The 20,799-nt window shown below is 44.8% G+C and overlaps 1 protein-coding gene across 1 annotated transcript in view; it reads left to right on the top strand.

The window, feature by feature from the left end:
* LOC111977187 (protein disulfide-isomerase A5-like) overlaps positions 1-20,799 on the top strand; it is a 57,487-nt gene that overhangs the window by 32,191 nt on the left and 4,497 nt on the right. Inside the window, exons 10-15 of the mRNA XM_024006531.1 lie at positions 2,529-2,600; positions 4,036-4,172; positions 6,791-6,861; positions 7,892-8,055; positions 8,650-8,780; positions 11,235-11,305. Of these exons, the coding sequence (XP_023862299.1) occupies positions 2,529-2,600; positions 4,036-4,172; positions 6,791-6,861; positions 7,892-8,055; positions 8,650-8,780; positions 11,235-11,305 (646 nt within the window). The remainder of the gene's footprint in view (positions 1-2,528; positions 2,601-4,035; positions 4,173-6,790; positions 6,862-7,891; positions 8,056-8,649; positions 8,781-11,234; positions 11,306-20,799) is intronic.

The raw sequence follows: 20,799 nt of genomic DNA, 5'->3' as shown, positions 1-20,799 counted from the left end.
TGGATTATTAATATAATTGTTCTGGTCCAACCATTTGCTCTGACAAAAAAAATTGTCCCTTTGGCTGAATCTAGTGGCCTACTCTGGAGAAGGCTTCAGAGGGTTCTAGCAGCAGGGAGGGGAGCTGCTTCAGAAGTTCTAGCAGCAGGGAGGAGGAGGGCTTGCGCAAGAAGTTCTAGCAGCAGGGAGGGGGAGCGGCTTCAGAGAGGTTCTAGCAGTCGGGGAGGGGGAGGGCTTCGCAGAGGGTTCTTAGCAGGAGGGGGGAGGGCTTCAGAGGTCTAAGCAGCGGGAGGGGGAGTGCTTCAGAAGTTCTAGCAGCAGGGAGGGGGAGGGCTTCAGAAGTTCTAGCAGCAGGGAGGGGGAGGGCTTCAGAGGGTCTAGCAGCGGGGAGGGGGAGGGCTTCAGAGGTTCTAGCAGCGGGGAGGGGGGAGGGCTTCAGAAGTTCTAGCAGCAGGGAGGGGAGGGCTTCAGAGGGTCTAGCAGCAGGGAGGGGGAGTGCTTCAGAAGTTCTAGCAGCAGGGGGGGGAGGCTTAGAAGTTTCTAGCAGCAGGGAGGGGGAGAGGCTTCAGAGGTTCTAGCAGCGGGAGGGGGAGGGCGTCAGAGGGTTCTAGCAGCGGGGAGGGGGAGGGCTTCAGAGGGTTCTAGCAGCGGGGAGGGGGAGGGCTTCAGAGGGTCTAGCAGCGGGGAGGGGAGGGCTTCAGAGGGTTCTAGCAGCGGGAGGGGAAGGGCTTCAGAAAGTTCTAGCAGCAGGGAGGGGAGAGGCTTCAGAGGGTTCTAGCAGCGGGAATGTAGGTAGGATGGAGAAGGTAGAGGTGGATGGGTCTGTCTGTAGGCACTGGCAGACCTCACTCCCCTTTTCACAGGAGGCAAGGGTTGCTCCAGATGTCCTGAATCTGTTTATCACTTAAAGTTTCTTTGCGTTGTTGGTTGGGTCTTAACGTATTCTGTTTGAAACAGGCGCACAATGGGGCTGTGGCTGGCTGGGGAGGACACAGGCCTTGTCAAGTGTGTTCCTTGGCTGTTGGTTCAAAGACATCTGGGCATCTGAAGGAGGTTGGGGTCTGGGCTTTCTCTCCTGCGTTGCATAACCGTCCCCAAGCCTCAGACGTCACACCAGGGGGTCCTAGAAGTAACTGTCACGACAGACTCAAAGTGCGCTCAGACACTGTCAGTCTGATCCAGATCACCTCTGTCTACTCAAACGGTCTCTTGTAAACGGTGTTTCTGTCAAAAAGCCTCTACCTCCAGCCCTAATCCTCTCCAACTCGGCATTAGGCTCTGTTATCTCAGGCCAGCCTCTACCTCCAGCCCTCCAGCCCAGCCTCAACACTTAGCAGCGTTGTCCTCTCCATCTCAGTGTTAAGGACTGTATCGTCTCTCTCAGCCCTTTAATTATTGATGGGCTAATTAAGCAGAGTCCTTGGACCCAGGGGGGGGGGGGGGCTAACGACCATACAGTACCATTGGTTACAGTAATGACTTTCTCTCTCTGATAAACATGAGTGCATCAGCCCAGGATCCAATCATTGCTGCTTCTAGAATTGTCTTGCTGTTCAAGCTCCTTTTCAAATACACCCACTCTGCACTGGAAAGAAAAGGTATCTAAGGAGAGCAAGGGCACACAGTTAAACATTTTGATAACACTTAAAGCCTGCAGGTAGAATGCTTTCTAACTCGTTAGATAACTGTATCATAATGCATTATACCTGCATGTCAAGCGTTTCCTACAGTTTTGCTGAGCTGAAACAAAGGTAAGCGTCCATGCTCTCTCCCTCTGTGCCTCTTAAACTACGTGTGATGCGTGGCACTAATACTGTACGGCTGCTGTTTTGAATTTTACATTACATTGGCCCGATGTTCACGGTTCCCTACAGATCAGTTACAAATGAGCATGATCTGCAGGCATTCAGTTCAGCTGGAGCAGCTAGTGCTCCTCGCTCCCTACACACCGCCACTGATTCATTTCAGTCTCAGGAGATCAGAAAAGATAAAGAAGCTATTACATGAGGATCCGTTTCCGTGTGGGAAGCCCCCCCATAGATATCCACACAATTATAATTTTAGCTACTGTTTTTAGATTATTTATAATGCATGGTGAGGGGACAATAGAAGAAATGTACTTCTATTATTTTAACTAGTGGTACATTTTAGGAAAGGGTAAAACAATTAATGTTCAACTTCTTTTGTTTGAGCTTTTCCTCATCACAAAACATTTCCTTTTGACTTTCCACAACATTGACCCCGGTCTCTCTGATGTGCTGTATATCTCAATGAAGAAACTAGGTCCTCTGGACATAAAATGCACTTTCCTAGAGGTCACCCCTTTCAGTGAAGTCAGTAGGTTACATTGTAGTTTTTCCATTGTTCTTAGAACTTCTAGAAGCTGAACTCAAAATGTTGTGCAACACACATGACAGATTAGTGTGTTTCCTAAATATAGTAATTATTCTGGGTGATACTGTACTGATGCCAGCAGATGTTTTCTAGCTGTCTTATATTCTCTCGCTCTCTCTCCTCTGTGTTTTTAGGAAGGGGAAGTTCCTGCACCACTATGAGAACTATGGGGGCACAGCCAAGGACATCATTGACTGGATGAAGAAGTGAGTTTAACCATTTCCTTTCTTTCCATCACTTTCCCCTCATAAAATGGGGTCAGGAGGATTTCCTGACCACGGGTTAGGGAGCTGGGTAAACTCTGGCCTATTCATGTTCCTGTGTGGGTCAGTTGGTAGGAGCATGGTGTTGGCAACCCCAAGGCCAATGAAATGAATATGTAAACCGGTATACTTGCTGTACTGTAACTCGCTTTGGATAAAGGTAAGTGGCATATTACGCCTGTACAAAGTTTATCAACCTACCTTGTAGTCTCACCTCTTTGTGGGGTGGCAAGTAGCCTATTGGTTAGAGCGTTGGACTAGTAAGATCGAATCCCCGAGCTGACAAGGTAAAAACCTGTCGTTCTGCCCCGGACAAGGCAGTTAAACCATTGTTCCTAGGCTGTCATTGAAAATAAGAATTTGTTCTTAACTGACTTGCATGGTTAAATAAATTAAATGTCCCCACTCTGATCCCGGTTAGCTCTCACACTCGACTGTTCACCGTGTTTTAGTCTATTGAAAGGGCACGGAGCAGATTTCACAGCTATTGCAGGAAACGACGTCAGGAAACTGTGGCTCTCACAGGCAGATGCTTCAAGGCATGACAGCTTTCCTCTCCTTGGAGTACACTTCAGAAACAATCCCACGGTATACACACACCTGTTCGTACAGACTGTAGAAATGATCCTGACTCGGTCTTCCTCTAGGGTCCAGTATGACCTGCTAGGAGGGCTGTACTAATAGTTAATGATCCAATATCCTTAGTGAACATTACATGCCTCTGTGGATGGCCTCACATCACCTCTGCAAGATGGGCTGAACCTGAATGGGCAGAGAAAAAAAACACTGCAGAGCTTGGCTTTTAGATTCCTCCATGGTGGCATTATGGGCTGCTGTCTGTCGTTATGGAAGCGGGCATTAACACCACACACAGTGGTACTGCAGCAGGCATCAGTAGGCTAGCTAAGTAATAAGGAAGTGCACCTGATGTTGCCTAGAAACGAGCTGGACATCTGGCTATGAATGAGTACTGTGAATAAGTATGGACCTGCTGTGCATTTGAATATATTGGAGATGACATGCAGTACTCTGGCGCACACTGTCCAGGAGCTGTCAATCTAACTGCATCCCAGTTGCACATAAACAGATATTCAACCTCCTAGGCTTATTTACACGTGCTGTAGGTGGTTGTTAACACTCATATGTCTTCTCGTGGCTAGTAGGAGTAAAAGACTGTAAGAAGTGGTGTGGCTGTGCTCGGGATCGCTCTGTCATATGGGTGTGACTACTACAGGCCAGATGTGTCTGACATGACGTGAGGTGGAGTAGGAGCTACAGTACAGCTGGGCCTGCCTCTATTCATAACAAACATGTTTTAGCTCACTTCTCAGCTCTTTAAATCTTTTCTCACTCCCACCACCCTCGCCTGTCTCTCCAGTCCCCAGCCCCCCCAGCCGAAGGTCCCAGAGGTCCAGTGGTCGGAGACCGACTCCCCTGTCTTCCACCTGACTGACGACTCCTTCGATGGGTTCCTGGCGGCACACCCGTCTGTCCTGATCATGTTCTACGCTCCATGTGAGTAGCCTCACACTCACACTCAAAGTAACAGGTTATGATGACATCATACGGTTTACATAAGTTTAATCGTGTCATTGCTACAGCTTATGCAACAGATTGCTATTGTTACAAACACTTTGTAAAAGTGCCAAAGTTAAAATCTTCAGCTGGTTAGATTTCCATTGCGAAACATCCTCATACAAAACTCTGATCTGTGAGGAGAGAAGCAAGTAAACGTCAGGGGGATGTTTTGACAGAGTTGAAAAGCAGTGATATTGTCATAGTGCACCGTATAACTTCAAATGTATGCAAATACTGTACATGCACACTTCAAAACACATTTTGGAATGCAATAGTCGCACAACTGAATTGTGCATTGTTACAATCCTAATCTGCATGAAGATGCTCTCCCTGCCTAGATAATGCACTATTTTAGGTTTTGAAAACAATCCACAGGTATTGCGAGTAGTCTTGTTTGACTAGCTCAAAATCAAAGGTTTTTCAGCACTTCCAAATCTTTCCCTCTTGTCTGCTGACGACCTCCTCCCGGCTGGTCCTCACTTAGGCCCTCTTTACTTTGCCTGTCAACCTGGTACCCACCCGTGGTATATAAAGGACCATGGCTCACGGGATAAAAGTCCAATTTTATATGGCTCCTTGTTATAACACAGAAAGGCCAGCTAGACCGACCCACCCTCGCCCCATGGTGCCCTGCCTCTCACAATGGGCATCCTGGCTGTCACTCTTCACTGGGAACTGCTATGGCCACTCACTGAGATGCCCAGGCCAAGAACAACCAGCTGATACAAGCACATCAGGCAGACATTTCAGCTCTCTCAAACACACACACAGGGGCCCCTCCTAGCAAGACCAAGCAAATGCAGACACACAAAATAACACACACTTGCCTGGAAGCAGTTTAATGGTCAACCAGTCATAGTGAGATTAATGGCCTCATGGTCAAGAGCAACAGCTTTTGTCCAGCTCTTACGAAGACCGTTTGATCCCATCCTGTGTGAGCTGCTCCCTGCACACTGGGTTGTTTCCCTTGTCTGTGTGCATCTGCCGACGCAGGATGTATACAGACCAAATGACTGTAGTTTGTCTGTGAATGGCCCTGGTGGATCCTCAAGCATGACGGCTGCTGGTGATATATGTGGGCGTGTGTCTCAGACCTGTCCACACCAAGGTTAAAAACAGGATCTAGCCAAATTACTTTTCATCCTCTAGTCTATTCAGACCGGTGATCGAAGGAGGAAACATGGCCAGCCGCACGCTGAGCCATACTCAGCAGAGCAGCCTTATTTTAATACCCAAGAAGCCTTTGTCTGTTCAACACTCAAAGGAAATACACACTCCCCTGCTGTGAATCAACATTTCATGTAGCTTAGCCCTCCTCCCCCAGACACTAAATGAAGGCGATGAAACCAGCAGAGTTGAGGTGATGCAGAAGATGAAGCAATAAAGCACTATTCTGTGTCTCCTGTTTTTAAACAACTTTTTTTTTTAAGGTCAGAGGCAGTGCTTTCCTCCACACAAATCCTGTCTGACAATTCTACAAAAGATTCAGCAAGAAATTCAAATTAAACGCATAACTATTTTGCATGCAACAGTGTTTGATCTGTATTATGTGGAGTTCAGATGTTACTGATTGAGGACTGTGTTCCTGGCCTTTTTGAATATGGCAATGTGCCAACTAAAGATCTAGCAGATGCATCCAGCCATGCAATGCTATTAGAAAACAAACACAGCATGCATTCTGCTCTTCAGCGAGCTTAGGCACTATAGGCCTTACCAACCTCTAGTGGATGCTGGTTACAAATATTGAGTTCAGAATCTTTATTTTCTTATTTTTTCAGCTCTAAAAATAAGATGCGTGGCTGCCAAGCTCTTTTTTTCTTTTTTTTATCAAACGCTGCATTTATTCATGACGCTGGAATCCAGTGTCACAGCTGTGTTGACAAGCTTGCAAACACACAGTCCACCCCGTTCTCGCACTGTGGGGAACATTAGTCCTATTATCCTCTCACGTACCCAGCCCAGCTATGTCACTGGTCTCAGTTCCACTGTTTTCTCCCATCACACTGGCTACAGAGGTGATGAGGACAGAACCTTTCAATTCCTACAGCTACACACACCCTGGCGTATGGATGGAGTCATGCCTATAGTTAGTGGACAGACATGACTATATCCTTCAGGCTTACACTTCAGGGAGTTAACTCGCTCTGATAAATGTCATACAATTTACTGTCCCTTCTAGGGAAATAACCCACTTTAATACGAGGTGAGAACGTTGTTCTCATTAGTTCCGCGTGTTGGTCTCTGACTTAAGTGAAAAAAAGCACAAGTTGGGCAACATTAGGCGTTATACATTTTTATATAGTAAAACTGCCAATGGTAAGTTGAAAACAGGTGGGGGGGAAGGCGAATTCCCTGAAGTTTAATTGAATGTACTTGGATGAGGCCCTACTGAGAACATAGTGTTGTGAATGGCTTGATTCATTCAATTAAGAGGCTCTTTGCTGTTTCTATTAAGGCCACTTATAATGTGATTATGGGCAAGTATGGTGACAATCCCTAGCATTAAGTCATCCTCGCTCAGCTAGTCATGTCTGTTTTTGTGTTTTGAACTGCAGGGTGTGGCCATTGTAAAAAGATGAAGCCAGAGTATGAGGAAGCTGCTGAATACCTCAACAAAAATGAAAATGTAAGTACAACGATGGTGTATGTAACAGGGAAAGAGGGATACCTAGTCAGTTGTCCAACTGAAATGTGTCTTCCGCATTTAACCCTCTGCATTTAAACCTCAACCCTCAATCAGAGGGGTGCGGGGGGCTGCCTTAATTGACATCCACGTCTTCGGCGCCCGGGGAACAATGGGTTAGCTGCCTTGTTCAGGGGCAGAACAACATATTTTTACCTTGTCAGCTCGGGTATTCGATCAAGCAACCTTCCGGTTACTGGCCCAACGCTCTGAAAACAGTGCTTGTGATGTGTGTATTTATATGTATGTGCATACTTCTGTTGAAGCCTTGCAACACCAATTTATTCCAAACCCCAGCTGTGAGATATTGCCTGAAGTGAACACCAGAACAGAGTTAAACCCTTCTACTTGGCTGGTGCAGTCAGTCTGACAAGTGCCTGGCTGTCAGAGGTCCTTATGTGTTTCTGATTAGCTGGGTGTGTCTGCCCTCTACTCTCCCCAGCCCAGAGCCAGGGTCAGGCCAATACAAATCAGCAGAGATCGCCTTGTGATTGGAACAATTATCTCATCCATCCCCAATCTGCTCTGTTCCACTCCTCTCTGCAACACTGCTGGGTTTTGTGTATCAACAATGGTCCACCACCCAAAGGACATCCAGCCAACTTGACACAACTGTGGGAAGCATTTGGTTCAACATGGGCCAGCACAAGGTGTACTTTTCAGGGTTTATATTCAGCCTGTATTGAATTACCTCACTCTAGCGGGGTCAACCCGTTTTGGGGGAATTTGAATCTGAGTAAAAGTTTGTGCTTGTCTTGCCTCTAAAATAACAAGTTCAAAATACTTTTCGAACATCATTGTAATCTCACCTGAGTTGTGTGGTGTAAACTTCAAGTGAATTGCATGTGCTTACTTTTTTGTGATTTTCCTGTTCTCACTGGGCTGAGTTGACCTTTAAGTGCTGTGATCCAGTCTGAACTAGCTGATCTACTATGTGATGGTGGTGTATCCTGATCTGACTCCTGCCCTCCAGAGCCCTGGAGTTCTGGCAGCCGTGGACATCACCATTCACAAGGTGGTGGGAGACCGCTTCAAGATCTCTGGCTTCCCCACCGTCAAGTACTTTGAGAAGGGAGAGGAGAAGTTCACTCTACCCCACCTTAGGAGCAAGGACAAGATCATTGAATATCTGCAGAAGTGAGCTATGTTCTTCTATAGTACTTTGTCCTTCCACAACCCATGGTCAACATAAGCCTGGTCCCAGATCTGTTTGTGCTATTTTGCTAATTCCTAGTCATATTCTCAGCACAAACTGATCTGGGACCAGGCTAGGACCAGGTCAACATACCAGTTCCAGATGAGTTCATGTAAAATGGGCTTAAACTGAGGCAGTTCTCAACTTCTGGAGTCAAGTGTTGGTGTGTGTCATACCCATTCATTGACTTGATGTAGTATGTTCGGGCTGACACGTCACATTCTCTGCTGAGCTTAGCTGGCTAGATATGATGCCTGTTTGTCTCCAGTGGACTAGGAAGTCTTGCGAGATCAAGAGGATGGTAGATGGTGCAAATGAACAGTAAGCTGCTTTGAGGGTGCTTTACTATACTGCTAGATGCAGTGATATAATGCTCATGTTTTGTATTGTTGGAACCCTTGAGGTTTTAACAATATAGATTTTTCAAATGAACTTCCATTGAGCTAGTGCTACCAAAAGTTGCTGAATGTCTTTTCTTTTCAAACTGATCCACAATTTTTCCACTGTTAATGTACCTTGGTTTGTGTGACCTCCAGCCCCCAGGCGCCCCCTCCCCCAGAGCAGTCCTGGGAAGACAAGCCGTCTGGTGTTAGCCATCTTGGAATGGAGGACTTCATGGAAGTGTTGAAGAAGAAGAAGCATGCCCTAGTCATGTTCTACGCACCATGTAAGTCAAATGTGACATTTGGACTTACTAGTCTCAGGCAGGGCGATTTCATCACGAGACAGTGATTCCAAATTGAGTCTGCTACATTAGCAACCTGCTAGTGACAATGACACTGCACCGCTTGTTAGTGTCCGATAAAACCACATTTGATTTATTTAACTTTTTACACTTTTTTAATGATCTATGCTCCCTAGGAGCAAAAGGGTTTAAGGTTTTACACCACCAATACAATCATTCTAGCCTCTTTCTTGCCATCATCTGGTGGAAAATGACACCAAATGCTCAGTATAGACTTATAGTACCATTGGGGGGAAAGTAGTATGACAGCATTGACAGGCCCACCACCCAATACAGCATCTCCATATCCTTTCAGCGGACTCACACCCTTCCTTCCCAGTTGATTCAGGACCGGTTCATGGGATATGCCGGTTGACAGTAAAGAAGCTTTGCAGTCACTGTCTGATAAGAGACTTCAAAGACCACACATCACTGCACCGTCCGTCTTCCTCTTAGTTAACATGAAACAAAACAACGCCTTCGGTTTTTCCTCCACAAAGAGGTTGTGGAGACCCAGCAGAACACGGCAATAACAACCTGCTCTGTTTTTGTCCCTCTTCTCCTAATCCTCTTTGTAACAACCGCCTATTAGGGGCTTTGAGAGATCAAACTACTGACTTTCACATAAAGACTCTCTAATCTAATGCCTTCAGACAATATGTACATTGTTACCTAAAGTAGGGCGTCTGTCTGATAATTGCAGCCTCTTCGTCAGATCTTCTGAACTAAACTTCTACCTCTAACATGTAGCAGAGCAACGCTTCCTATCCCCAGGAATTTCCTGCTAGTTATTTTTGTCGCACTTCACTAAATGCTCATTTGTATCATACCTTTTTAGACTAAATACTGGAAATGATTTGTAAATAAGAAAGCATTAACACTTAATGTTGCATTTACACCAGAAAGCTACTGTATATTTCAATTGGACCTGTTGGGAATTGTCAGTTTCATATGTGAAGTGTAGAATCAAGATGGGATCGGACAAACCGGTATATTATACCCTGCACGTATTGGAGATACAGCACATTGTTTTTACTACTAAAGCTCTTACACCAATTACATAAGATTCAACAGATTTCACGTTCTTCTACATGAAATGGGAAAATCAAAGCATACGGCTTGCTGCAGCTCCCCGTGGTTCTATTGTTGAATATCAATTATTACTAGATGTGAAAGGGACTGAAATGACAAGGCATTTACATGGTGAAAAGGAGAGGGTTCTCATTTAATGTGATTTATTTTTTTCATTTTCAGCAGAAAAGCAGCACAAACTATCCAGAATTATTCACTTAGTTGGTAATCTTCTTACTCAGTGGCAGCAAAAGTGGTATCAGTAATCACTTTTAAAAAGTGAGTTGTTACAGTAGTTGACCCTAAGCAGGTAGAGCTTCTCTCGTGGATGTGCGTCCCCTTGCTGAAAGACCAGGGTCAGTCATTATCTGCCATGTCTAGCATTCTTTAGTATAAAATGGTATTCCTGACATTCTGAGTCCTGGTAACGTGTCCTGTGTCCCAAATGGCACCCTATTCCCTATATAGTGCACGACTTTTGACCAGGTCCCTATGAGCCAAAAGCAGTGCGCTATATAGGGAACAGGGTGCCATTTGGGACATGGGCATTGTGGTCAATGAGGCAGGGCCCATCCTTAGCTCTGATGCTGGTCATCATCATAATAACAATAAGTGGAGAAATGGGGTGTAACAACAGTATTTTTTTTGCACCATTATGTATTATCACAGTCATCGTCATGGTCCATAAATGAGGAAGCGTGTCACACAATCCAGGCTTTGTTTACAGAGACCGAAACCTGAATATATTTGTATCTTTCAGAAAATGTGTCATTCAACAAACCTTTTTAGTGAGTTGAGGTGCTTGATTCACCTTCTTGCTAACCTTCATATCACTGTGGTGAACTGTGACGTCAGTCTGTTAGATATGTGGACAGCATGTCAGACAGACCAGGTGTACCACACAGGAGGGCTGTACATGTGCCTGTCCCCGTCTACAGTGACTAGAGGATGGGTGGCGCACACATGCATACCTTTGTGTGTGGTGGGGTTCAGGGTGCCAGGCGGTGGCTGGGACAGATATGGATGGCCCAAGGAAAGCGGCAGGGAGGTTTCATTTATGACTCTAATAAAGGGATTTATAACTCTCTATAAAATACAAGTGAGCCATCACTAATGTGGGGTAATTCTGAAAGGGAAAGGCTGGCCTGGGAGTGTGTGTTTCTGAGTATGTGAGGGAGCATAATGATCACTCTCATAGGTTTTGTGTTTGAATTACAATAAATCCTGTATTATTGTCTTTGTGTGGTATTAATGGTAGTTAGTTGGGGTGAGCCAAGGGTCAGTCTATTCTGTAATATCCCTGAGTGTCTCTCTGCTCCCTAACAGGGTGTCCCCACTGTAAGAATGCTGTCCCTCATTTCACCACGGCAGCAGATCTCTTCAAAGAGGACCGCAAGGTGAGCCTCTCTCCAACCCTCTCCTGAAATGCACACATTGTCTATTTTCTCTTTTTCTTTATTCCTCTTCTGTCTCAATGTACCGTTGACCTTCATAAGCATTACTACTCTTAGATGCACTCTCTGGCTTGGACTCAAGTCACAGATACTGTACTCCCTCTCTACCTCCAGCCTCAGTTAAACTCTGACTCCTTCATCCTCTCAATCCATCTGACAGCCTCCCTCTAAGTCTAATACATTCTGATTCCCTGACTCAGTCAACTCAGTCACTGTTTCCAGTTGTTAGCAAGACCCTTCCTAACTGACTGACCTCTGTACACACACGTGCGCACACACACACTGTAACGTGAACTCTCTGAACAACAGGGCAGCGTGCTTGGCTGTACTCACAGTAAGTATTAATCATCATAACACTAACTGACCACAAAAACAAAGAGGTTAAATGACGCATAATGGTTGCGTCACTCAATCTGACATATCTTTGGTATTTGGCTTGCGTGTCTTTCATTATTCACATTGTGGAAATAAATCTGTTAACAGAGGTTTACTAAATCACTGATTGTGTAAGATAACTCTTTATTCTGGACTTAGGTGTTCATATTGGTTCTTGTTCAGAATAAGATCTGCACCCTCAGCCCAGAATGTGAATCTTTCTGCTGTGGATACGCGTGGCATTAAATGCACGCCTAGGCCCAAGAATTTGTCTTTATTCTAGACTCACATGAATCACCATCTACTAGCTCTGTTTTTTGCCTAGATCCCAGTCACGGGGTGGGGCTGAAACAAGTCACTCTGTGTGCACTTCGTCACTGAGACTCTCAATAACGAGCCCAGAGCAGAGCGGTGTCTAACGCTGCTTGGCTGAAGGATCTCTTATGTGTCAACTCGGCGTAAACACTGAGGACAGACCGATGTCTGCAGGCGGGGTGTGGTGTAGTAACCTCCATTACTGCCACAATAAGAGTTTGAGGCTGTGTATCCAGGGAGGGTTGGTTGGTTGCTTGGTGTTGTGGTTAGATGAGGAGGAAGGCGCTCCAATGCAACATATCCACAGGGGTACCTTCTCTTAAAAACCTCTCCAGCTACTCCTCATGCACCTTCTCATCCCATCACAGCACTGCTGCAAAGCGGTGTATTTTACAGTGAATGCTGCAGAAGCAAACTCCTTCGTGGGCCACTCTTTCCACTGTGCGTTGGCTGGTGCGTCACTGCTGGCGGTTTAAGCCGGTTTAAAAACAGCCTATACTACATCTTTGTCTAAACAGTAATCTGAGCTGCGTGCGATTTAACAAGTCACAGGAAGCATGCGCTCCTTTTGTTGCCTTTCTTGTAGCCAGGTTTGGGCGGATTACTTGACGAATGTACTAGCCTAATTAAAAAATAAAATAAAAAACATGCCCATGTTCAATAGCCTAGAAAAGACAAAGAAACCTAAAGTCATTTTAACCTGTCTAGGACTGGGGTTCCGCTAGCGCCAAATAAAAATCAACATCTCATAAATTAAATTTCTCAAACATACAAGTATTAGGCACCATTTTAAAGATAAAATTCTCGTAATCCAGCCATAGTGTCTGATTTCAAAAATGCTTTACAGCGAAAGCTCCACAAACAACTATGTTAGGTCACCACCAAGTCACAGAAACCCAGACATTTTTCCCACCAAAGAGGAGTCACAAAGCACAAATAGAGAATTTAATCACTAACCTTTGATCTTCATCAGATGACACTCATAGGACTTCATGTTACACAATACATGTGTGTTTTGTTTGGTAAAGTTCATATTTATATCCAATAATCTTAAATTACATTGGCGTGTTAGATTCAGTAGTTCCAAAACATGCAGTGATATTGCAGAGAGCCACATGAATTCACAGAAATACTCATAATAAATGTTGATGAATACAGCTATTATACATGAAACTTTAGATACACTTCTCCTTAATGCAACCGCTGTGTCAGATTTCTAAAAAACTTTACGGAAAAAGCATAACCTGAGAACGGCGCTCAGAGCCCAAACCAGCCAGAGAAATATACGCCATGTTGGGTAGTCAACATTATTCATATATAAATATTCACTTACATTTGATCTTCATCAGAATGCACTCCCAGGAATCGCAGTTTGACAAATGCTTGTTTTGTTCGATTATGTCCAATAGCTTCTTTTGTTAGGGCGTTTGGTAAACAATCCAAAAGCGCGATCTGGTCCATTCGGAAGAAACGTTCAAAGGTTGAAGGTTGAAGAAACTTGTCAATCTTTATTGAACTTCTATGATAAAGACATCCTAATGTTCCAACCGGAGAATTCCATTGTCTGTAGAAATGCACTGGAACGAGAGCAACCTCAAGTGAAAGCACGTGACTGAGAACGAGGCTGTAGGCAGACCCCTTACTCAAACATCTCCCATCTGGCCCCCTTCACATGAGAAGCCTGAAACCACGTTCTAAAGATGGTTGACATCTAGTGGAAGCCTTAGGAAGTGAAAAATAACCCATATCCCACTGTATTCGATAGGGGTGAGTTCAAAAACTACAAATCTCAGATTTCTCACTTCCTGTTTTTGCCTGCCATATGAGTTATGTTATACTCACAGACATCATTCAAACAGTTTTAGAAACTTCAGTGTTTTCTATCCAATAATAATATGCATATATTAGCATCTGGGACTGAGTAGGAGGCAGTTCACTCTGGGCACGCAATTCATCCAAAAGTGAAAATGCTGCCCCCTATCCCAAACAAGTTAACCTGGTAGTAATGCATTTTCGAGAATCAAATTATCAATGATTAAACTCGTATTTCCTTGGAAAGTAGACTCAAACAGCATTTATTGGATAGGAATTGCCTTTAGCAAGGCACTGCAGCTTTTTCTGTCCGATCCCCTCAAACTTGTCAGCAGCCCAATGAATCTCCATCGATTGGAGGAGTATTAGTCTACTAGTGATTTTTACTGATATTTAAGGTCCAGTTGCTTTTTTTCTATGAATAGAACACTGAATATGACTGATCTGCACAGGTAGGAAACACTACCTCTTCAAAGAGACACAACTGCGAACTTCAAGGAGTTGGTCTGATGGGGATCCATAATGTCATCGGCCTCCCCCTTTGCTTGAGGAGCAATAGAGAACAAAAGAGGAAAGCCCCCCCACTTGTGCCATGTAATGACTTACCTGGACCACCTATTGAGATGTGCCTTTTTTAAGTAAATCGAGTGTTAAATGCGGTTAAAAGGAGACTGGAGTGACACTTTAATTCTACCCAATCATCTTAGTACTTTAAGAGCCCACATCGACACCTGATGGGCCATCAGCGGGACAATTAGTCAATATCCCAAAATTGATGTTGGTCATCTGCTATTGTCTGCTTGATAAAGCAGCGTCTAGATTTAACAGAAGACAAGGCTGTTTCGAACGGGATCCATCCATCTGGTATCTGCCCCTAAAATTGTTTTCCTTTTTATTCAATTGAGATTTATGATAGATGCCTGGAGGTTTTTATTCTAGGCGTATAGATATCGTGCTTGGCTGCCAAATCTATCTATGTCCACATAATATTTAAATTGAGGAAGTGTGATCATAATGGTTGAATGATGGCACCGGGCAGGTATGGCTGCCACCTTATTGGCTCTTAACCAACCATGCTATTTTGTTAGGTGTTTTTTTTTCACGTTCATTACTTGTTTTGTACATAATGTTGCTGCTACCGTCTCTTATGACCGAAAAGAGCTTCTGCACATCTGAACTGTGATTACTCGCCTCAAATTGGATGAAGAGTTTTTCTTCAATGAGTCGGACAGGAGGGATACTACCGACACCCGACCAGGCTCAGGTCCCCGTCAATCGCTTGAGAAGGAAACTGAGATTTTGCGGAAAAAGATCAGGGTGCCTTGTGAGGATCAGGCGACGAGCCTGGGAGGGTGTGCCCTGCTAGCTAACGTTCAATCGCTGGAAAATAAATGGGGCGAACTGAAGGCACGTATATCTTACCAACTGGACATAAGATATTACAGTTAATGTTTCACCGAGTCGTGGCTGAACGATGACATTAAGAACATACAGCTGGCGGGTTATACACTCTATCGGCAGGATAGAACCGCAGCTTCTGGTATGACACGGGGCGGGGGCCTATGCATATATGTAAACAGCTGGTACACGATATCTAAGACTCTACCTCAGGCGAGCAAAACCTCGAATCTCATGATAAACTGTAGACCACACTATCTACCTAGAGAGTTTACATCTATTTTTCGTAGCTGTCTAAATACCAGCACAGACCGATGTTGTCACTAAAACCGCACTCAATGAGCTCTATACCGCCATAATCAAACAGGAAAACACTCATCCAGAGGCGGTGCTCCTAGTGTCCGGGGACTTTAATGCAGGTAAACTTGAATTCATTTTACCAAATTTCTATCAGCATGTTAAATGTGCAACCAGAGGGGAAAAAACTCTGGACCATCATTACTCCACACACCGAGACACATACAAAGCTCTCCATTTGGCAAATCTGACCATAATTATATTCTCCTGCTTACAAAGCTCTCCATTTGGCAAATCTGACCATAATTATATTCTCCTGCTTACAAGCAAAAATTAAAGCAGGAAGCACCAGTGACTCGGTCAATAAAAAAAGTGGTCAGATTAAGCAGATGCTAAGCTACAGGACTGTTATCACACTGGAATATGTTCCGACATTCTTCCGATGGCATTGAGGAGTACACCACATCAGTCATTGGCTTCAATAAGTGCATCGATGACATAGTCACCAGTGACTGTACGTACATACCCCAACCAAAAACCATGGATTACAGGCAACATCTGCACTGAGCTAAAGGCTAGAGCTGCCGCTTTCAAGGTGCGGGACTCTAACCCGGAAGCTTATAAGAAATCCCGCTACGCCCTCAGACGAAGCATCAATACAGGACTAGGATCGAATCGTACGACACCGGCTCCGATGCTCGTCGGATGTGGCAGGGCTTGCAAACCATTACAGATTACAAAGGGAAGCACAACCGAGAGCTACCCAGTGACACGAGCATACCAGATGAGCTAAACTACTTATTCGCTCACTTCGAGGCAAGTAACACTGAAACATGCATGAGAGGATCAGCTGTTCCGGATGACTGTGATCACGCTCTCTGCAGCCGATGTAAGACCGTTAAACAGGTCAACATTCACAAGGCAGGGTCTGACGGATTACCATGACGTGTACTCTGCGCATGCACTGACCAACTGGCAAGTGTTTTCGCTGACATTTTCAACCTATCCCTGTCTGAGTCTATAATACCACCATGTTTCAAGCAGACCACCATAGTCCCTGTGCCCAAGAACACGAAGGTAACCTGCCTAAATGACTACAGAGCCGTATCATTCAGGTCTGTAGCCATGAAATGCTTTGAAAGGCTGGTCATGGCTCACATCACCATTATCCCAGAAACCCTAGACTCACTCTAATTTGCATACCACACCAACAGATCCACGGATGATGCAATCTCTATTGCATTCCACACTGCCCTTTCACACCTGGACAAAAGGAACACCTATGTGAGAATGCTATTCATTGACTACAGCTCAGTGTTCAACACTGTAGTGCCCTCAAAGCTCATCACTAAGCTAAGTAGCTCAGGACTAAACACCTCCCTCTAAAACTGGATCCTGGACTTCCTGACGGGCCGCCCTCAGGTGGTAAGGGTAGGTAACACAACCGCCACGCTGATCCTCAACACGGGGGGGGGGGGGGGGTGCGTGCTCAGTCCCCCTCCTGTATTCCCTGTTCACTCATGACTGCATGACTCCAACACCAAGTTTTCTGATGATACAACAGTGATTGTGTACAGTAAGCCTGATCACCGACAACGATGAGACAGCCAATAGGGAGGATGTCAACCTGACCATGTGGTGCAAGGACAACAACCTCTCCCTCAATGTTATCACGACAAAGGAGATTGTGGACTGCAGGAAAAGGAGGACCGAGCACGCACCATTCTCATCGACGGGGCTGTAGTGGAACAGGTTGAGAGCTTCAAGTTCCTTGCCACCCACATCACGCACGTGACAAAGATTTGATAATCATTATTTTAGCGATCCACGGTAGACATCACTCAATGAAAAGGCCCCCCATCCCGCTGACGTGAGCTGCTAAACAGCACACTTGAGATGCATTTTTGGATGATAAAGTAGTGAATTTGGGTAGTTTCTCCTATTCTTCTCTGCAGATCCTCTCAAGCTCTGTCAGGTTGGATGGGGAGCATCGCACAGCTATTTTCAGGTCTCTCCAGAGATGTTCAAGTCCGGGCTCTGGCTGGGCCACTCAAGGACATTCAGAGACTAGTCCCGAAGCCACTCCTGTGTTGTATAGGCTTTGTGCTTAGGGTCGTTGTCCTGTTGGATGGTGAACCTTCGCTCTGGAGCAGTTTTTCATCAAGGGTTTCTCTGTACTTTGCTTCGTTCATCTTTACCTCTATCCTGACTCGTTTCCCAGTCAGTGCCACTGAAAAGCATCCTCACACCACGATGCTGCCACCAACATGCTTTCTCGTAGGGATGGTGCCAGGTTTTCTTCAGATGTGACGCTTGGCGTTCAGGTCGACGAGTTCAATCTTGGTTCCATCAGACCAGAGAATCTTGTTTCTCATGGTCTTAGTCTTTAGGTGCCTTTTGGCAAACTCCAAGTCGGCTGTCATGTGACTTTTTCTGAGGATTGGCTTCCGTCTGGCCACTCTACCATAAAGGCTTGATTGGTGGAGTGCTGCGGAGATGGGAGAACCTTCCAGAAGGACAACCATCTCCACAGAGTCACTGACAAAGCTCCAGAGATCATCGGGTTCTTGTTCAACTCCCTGACCATGGCCCTTCTCCCCCAATTGCTCAGTTTGGCCAGGCTGCCAGCTCTAGGAAGAGTCTTGGTGGTTCTAAACTTCTTCCATTTAAGAATGATGAAGGCTGCTGTGTTCTTGGGGACCTTCAATGCTGCAGTCATTTTTTGTTACACTTCCCCAGCTCTGTGCCTCGACACAATCCTGTCTCGGAGCTCTACGGAAAATTCCTTCCAAATCATGTCCAATCAATTGAATTTACCACAGGTGGACTCCAGTCAATTTGTAGAAACATCTCAAGGATGATCAATGGAAACATTCATCATACTTTTTGCAAAAACTGTACTGTACTACCTATTGCAAGTCAAAATGATTGCAACATGTCAAATTAGTTTAGCTTCAGTGAGGCGTCCATCGTTTACATGTTCAACATATTGGTCCTCAGGAGACGGATGGTGATTACTTAATGGTGACAAGCTCAATGTGCTGCGTTGTCTTTGAGATGCTGTCCGTGTCCCAAAATGGCACCACTATTCCCTGTGTAGTGCACCACTTTTGACCAAAAGTAGTGGACTACATGGGGAATAGGGTGCCATTTGGGACACGGACTGTCATTTGATCTATCAAAAACACAAGCGGAGCAGAGGGGGTGCGCTATGTATCAGATGGTATTTACGACTTTGTCCTGTTTCTTTCTGGCTGCGACAGCCAAGACACATCTCTTGTCGTTTTTAAATAGGAGTGATTGCTTTATGGTCTAGCTTGGTAGGAATGTGGTCTAGCTTGATAGGAATGTGTTAGTAATTTTTTCTTAAAGGGAAAGTTCAGTTTTGTACATCTTAATGTTAGATGATTCCTCACCCTGAAAGTAGTCTATGGGCCATAAACTGTAGTCAACAGCTTTTTTTTCTTTTAAAGAAGCTAATGTTCGTGTGGCGAAATCATGCTTTCTGGTGTAGTAGCCTATTTTGAATTATTTTATTTCTGTATAGACCGGAGTAGGCTAATTAGGCTTTATCATTTTGGAAATGTAATTAAATGCACTTTAGGGAAAGCTTAGCTTCCCCTAACCTTATTGACAAGCGTATGCTCCCATGCATGCGGAAGCTTTTTTTACTCACACATTCTTACACACACACACACACACACACGCACGGCCTCTACTCTAATAGCCGACAGCTGCTCGCTCTGTGCCCTTCTCGCTCTCCCTTTTGGTAATGGCTCTGGGTTTTGTAAAATAGTACAAAAAATTGCTTTTCTGCTGCTTCCCGCGCTCAGATCCAACCGATTGTCCTGGACCCAATATTTATGCATATTGGGTCCAAGGCTGCCCTGTGTCATTTCGGAATGGGAGCTGTAACGCCATCACCATTTGTCCTCAGATTATTCAAATTCAGCGCTGATTACCAGATAGGGCTGGACAGTATATTGTATTTTACTATATACCGCTATTGATGCACAAACTGGTTTGGGTTTTTAATTTACCTTTTAATGGTATTTGAATGTTTGCTTTGTTAAATGTGATATGCCGCGTGATACTTGAGTCGTCTCTCTCCATGCCACTTTCCACACAGACCTAGCCCCACCCCCTGTCACTTAAGGAGCGCATTAGTTGTTGCTCAACCACGAGACACTTGCGTTTAGTCTGCATGGTCAATGCAGCACTTAGAATGTATGCGTTGCCACCGTACGGTCACACACTACTCATAAAGCAAATGTAAAAACATTGCATTCTGTCATACCGTCCAAAATTTGAAAAACCGTGTTATTTTGACTATTGCCCAGCTCTAGTATCAGGCCATTGGTGAGGGTCGTTAGCAAATTTGCTAGGCTACCCGTCAGCGGCAATTTTTTGTTGTGCAGTTTTGGATGGGATTACCGTGACAGGGAATTTGGCTGCGGTCGTGACTGCCAGTGTGGCGGTAATACGTCACTGCAACAGCCCTAGTCCAGATTGAGGGGAAATCCACACAATGTTGGTCAACCAGATCTGAATACAATCCGACCACAACAGGACTTTAGTACGTTTTAGACCTGTCTTTTCAAAGCGATCTTCGTATTCTGATATCAGAAGTCGCATGTAAGTGTAGACCCAGCCAGAGAGGGAGAAACTAGCCAAACTGAATCGCGCTAGTTAGATAATCTATGGCAGCAACAAGTTTTTCTATCATACCATCTGGTAGTGCTGGATTTGACTGCATCAAATCGTTGTACAGTAGCCCGCTAAATTATCCAGCTCGCTAAAGCAGCAAGGCTATTTTGCTGCTCTCCCCAGCCAATGTCTACAACAATTTAATATATACAAAACAGCCTACCTGTTGGTTGCTAATTGTAGCCTACTCCTTCTCATTTAGCAAACTTAATTCTGTAATTTTAATTCCATTTTGAATTGATTAGAATTCTCCCACTTCACTTGTTACACATGGAGCCTCTGACTGTAGCGCCTCTTTGATTGACCGACAATAACAAGAAGCTACGCGTGTGAAACGTGTCAAGGCTACCGGTGCATCTTTTTTATAGGGTGCACTCATAAAACTGACAACTGTTTTAATGACAGTTTGAATGTAATGGTCTATCTTTGTCACATCATTTTAGACAAAGCCTGTAACATATGCCGGGAAGCAGGTGCAGAAGTAATAATTTCACCTGTTGTATTCGGCGCATGTGACAAATAAAATTTGATTT

The sequence above is a fragment of the Salvelinus sp. IW2-2015 genome, linkage group LG2 (assembly GCF_002910315.2).
Source record: "Salvelinus sp. IW2-2015 linkage group LG2, ASM291031v2, whole genome shotgun sequence".
In the NCBI taxonomy this organism is placed as follows: Eukaryota; Metazoa; Chordata; class Actinopteri; order Salmoniformes; family Salmonidae; genus Salvelinus; species Salvelinus sp. IW2-2015.
This window is presented reverse-complemented; position numbering and strand designations above follow the sequence as displayed.